Source organism: Myotis davidii, unplaced genomic scaffold (genome assembly GCF_000327345.1).
Source record: "Myotis davidii unplaced genomic scaffold, ASM32734v1 scaffold705, whole genome shotgun sequence".
Classification (NCBI taxonomy): Eukaryota; Metazoa; Chordata; class Mammalia; order Chiroptera; family Vespertilionidae; genus Myotis; species Myotis davidii.
In genome coordinates, this window is record NW_006296405.1 from 1,499,866 (window position 1) to 1,503,810 (window position 3,945).

Here is a 3,945-nt window from a genome sequence, read left to right on the forward strand (position 1 = left end):
ACACAAAAGCATATAAGAAAAGATGCAAAGTATAATAAATCCTTGAAGACAATAAAAGCACACTAAAAAGATGTGCTGCATGTCCTAGCAGGTTTAGCTCAGTGGTTAGAGCATTGGCTCTTGGACTGAAGGATCCTGGGCTCAGCTTTGGTCAAGGCATGTACCTCAGTTGCAGGCTCGATCCCAGGTCTTGGTGGGGGCATATGCAGGAAGCAACCAATCACTGTGTCTCTCTCACATTGATGTTTCTCTATGTCTCTCCCTCTCTCTTCCACTCTCTCTAAAATCAATGGATGCAAAATTATGTGCAATGTGTTAAAAGTGTTTGATACAATATTATTGTTTTCTTATATTTTTTACATTTTTGCATAATTTTTTCTGAAACTAGTATTTGAGTATTCATGACTACAATGTCAATTTTGGATTATATATTTTATTGATAAAATAAGTTTTGCCTTCTTTAAAAATAAATAAATAAAATAAAGTCATGGATCCAATGAGGATTAACAGCAACAAAAAAAGATGTAGCACAAAATAAATGCAAACTGCAACCTAGCATTTCAAAACGAGCTAAAAGAAATTAAGAAAATGATAGACTACATAAAACAATGTAAGTCAGAATTTAAAATATTGATAAATGAAGTGATAAAACTGAGAAAACAATTAGACATTTTTAAAAAAAGAACCATTATTTCCAAAACAAAGCAAGAAAGAATGTAGCGAGCGCCTGGGAAGGCGCATGAGCTGATAGTTGGCTGAATCCGGGCGTAGGCAGAGCCATGTCCTGGAAACATGCCTTGCCAGAGGCAGGTATGTTGTCAGCCTGACCTTCAGCTCAGGCGTCAGGGGGTGGGTTTCATTATCTAAGTCCAGCAGGAACAGACACAAATATCCAGGCTCAGCCAGGAGTGACAATTACAAAGAAGCCACAAGAATGAAGAATTACAGCTTGATCTTTAACCATGATTTCACATAATTTCTTTTGTTTTAAACTCTAGTAAAACTTCCTGGTATCATGCTGTATGTAATAAACGTGCTGCACTAGCTCTGGGTCACCGTCTCTGCATCTGAGGGCAGCGTCTCACCTGGCCCCAGCTATACTTAAAGTCTTTGTGTCTGTCTCTTTTTTTTCTTTTTCCCAATCCCCAGCCGCCCCTACTCAGGACTCGTCCACTCTCTAGCCGTGCTAGTGGTGGCCAAGAGAGAAAACTTATAAAAGAACATAAGAGCAAACAAGCAAAGCACATAATGCCTTAAGAGAAATAGAGGGGTAGGGAGGAGTTTAAAGAATAAAAAAGAAAGAAAAGGGGATATATATATATATATATATATATATACACACACACACACACACTAATAAAAGAGAAAGATGCGAATTGACCATACCTTCACAACGCCCACCAGCCAATCAGGAGTAAGTATGCAAATTAACCCAACAAAGATGGCCAGTTAACTTGCATACACAGGCGCCGACTGCCCCAGCTGCTCTGGGCCTCTGGGCAGTGTGGGAAGGTGGAAAGGCAGCTCTGGGCCAGAGCGAAGGCAGTGCCGACAGCCAGGGGAAGGAAGGCCCATTCTTGCATGAATCTTCATGCATCAGGCCTCTAGTATACATATATTAGACAAAGATAATCCAACATACAAATCCAACATACAAATATTAAGAGTACTCAAAGAAGAAAGGTTTACAATTCAAGAAAACCGTCTTGAAATTAGAAAGAAAGAAGAAAAAGAAGGTCTGGAAAGTACAGATAAAAGCAGACTGTGACCCGGGAGAATTGACTGAGCACGGCCTCCACTACACCCAGAGTGAGTCAGGAACGCATTCAGAGAAAGGATGCACGGAGAGTCCTTTGTATAAGCTGCTGCCTCTTGCCCCTCAAGATGAAAGAGAGGGACTGCCTGGGACCTTCTGCTGTGACCCTTTGGGGGCCGGGAGACCCAGTAGAGACGGGGGCACAAAACATGGAGGGTGGGAGAGATGGGAGAATGGGTTTCTTTGGTGGTGAAGTGAAGTTGCTTCTGTGTCCCTAGAGGCACCGTCCTCCTCTCCAATGGCCAGTCAAATTCTGGGAGGATATTATTGAGGACCAGATGCAGATAGCATGAGAGAGAGAGAGAGAGAGAGAGAGAGAGAGAGAGAGAGAGAGAGAGAACACCAGCCTGGAGCCATTGTAAACCCTACCCAAACAGAGTCCCTTAAGGGATGAGGGACTCTGACCGCTAGTTCCTGGGTAGCACAGACCCCTGCAGAGCCAGGGCCAGAGAGGGGCAGTGGTCAGGGGAAAGGAAGGTCTCACAGCATCACCAGAGTTGCAGTCAGGGGGGCCAGGTAGGGGACTTCAAAGAACCCAAGAAAGTTCCTAAGAGAAAAAGTCAGCTTAAAATTAGGAAACAGAAGAAGAGGAGCAACTCTGAGGGGCCATCATAACAGGGGTCCAGGCTGAGGAAAGAAAGATGTAATCAGTTCAGAGTTTTGATAATTTTTAGGCACTGGACTTTTTAATTTCAGAATCGATACTGCTTTTGCTATTTAAAGGGACCAAAAGCCCTTTGGTATCCTAAGAGGGAGTCCACATGCTATGGGGCCTGCCCAGAGAGCCAGTGTTTACTCAGGAAAGAGGAAAATTTCACCCACTAAAAAAAAATTATAAAGGAAGACAAAAATAAATTTGCATTTATATGATACTCAAAAGTTGAACTTGTTCAACATACTGTCTGCACAGTCTTGCTTTGGGTTTCTATCACTCATTACAGAAAATCTACTACACTTACTTAGTAAATGAGTAAAACTTTGGAGCCAGCAGTGGTCTCTCCTCTGGGTTACTGTCTCTTCCATTTCACAGAAGAGATAGATAAGGCAGAGAGAACTCAGGATTGTTTTATCCAAGGGACCCTTTTGAGTTGGGAATGTAGACAGTCAATATCCAACTCCATAAACTTGCTTTATTAGCTTACCCTCATTCCTCTACTGAGCACCTTCCATATGAAAACACTGGGATTTGCCCTAGTCAGTTTTGCTCAGTGGATAGTGCATCAGCCTGTGGACTGAAGGGTCCTGAGTTCGATTCCCGGCAAGGGCAATCGATTTCCAGTAAGCGGTGTGCAGACGGCAGCCCATCAATGATTTTCATCATTGATGTTTCTATCTCTCTCCCCCTCTCCTTCTCCCTTCCTCTATGAAATTAATAAAAAAAATATTAAAAAAGAAAGCACTGGGGTTTGCCTAGAATATTCAGATCCATCACCCACAGGCCCTGTTTTCAAGGACAGGCGTACAATACCATGAAGGGGAAAGCCACACGCATAACTCTCTAGACTAGAGGAAAAATAAAAGGGCTGGGATAGATTGGCAGAGAGTGTCACTGACCCCGCCCATGGCTCTATGCATGGGGAGGGTGCTGGAGCTTCCTGCATGGACGACCCACCTGTCTTCTGTGAGGCTGACTCTTCCTGGGAAGTGTGAGAAAATGTCGCTAGTCTGCTCTGCTTTCCACAGCAAGAAGTTTTCGCTGGGCTGGGAGGATGACAGGCAGCTGCTTTCAGGCTGGATGGAGAAATTTGCAGTTAGAGGATCAGGTCTCCCCCTCACCGTTCTTGGCCTCCTCCGGCCAGAACCTTGAAGGAACTCACTTGAGTCTTCCAGCCGAGTCCTGGGAACCGGTTCCTTAAATATTAAGCCCCAGCATCACCAGACAAAAGCAATGAGGCCCCATGAAGGATCACCTCCTCTCTCTGATGGGCCGCTGTGGCCACTCTGCCCAGAGCACCAGATATGAACATTAAGAACCAGAGCCGTAGAACTATAAAAGCTGACTTTTGAAGTCGGTGATGGCGTACCTAAAGCACACAACTTAAATGAAAGGAGGAAAGTGTTTAGGAGCCGGAAATCTGAAGGTTTTAGGCCTCTCTTTCCTGTGCTTCTGCCCTAAGCAGGTCCCGAGA

The 3,945-nt window shown here is 44.2% G+C and overlaps 1 protein-coding gene across 1 annotated transcript in view; it reads right to left on the reverse strand.

Annotated features, from left to right (window-relative positions):
* The window catches only part of FAM71F2 (family with sequence similarity 71 member F2), a 12,083-nt gene that overhangs the window by 2,261 nt on the left and 5,877 nt on the right, over positions 1-3,945 (reverse strand). Inside the window, exon 3 of the mRNA XM_015568903.1 lies at positions 3,429-3,547. Coding sequence (XP_015424389.1) covers positions 3,429-3,547 — 119 coding nt within the window. The remainder of the gene's footprint in view (positions 1-3,428; positions 3,548-3,945) is intronic.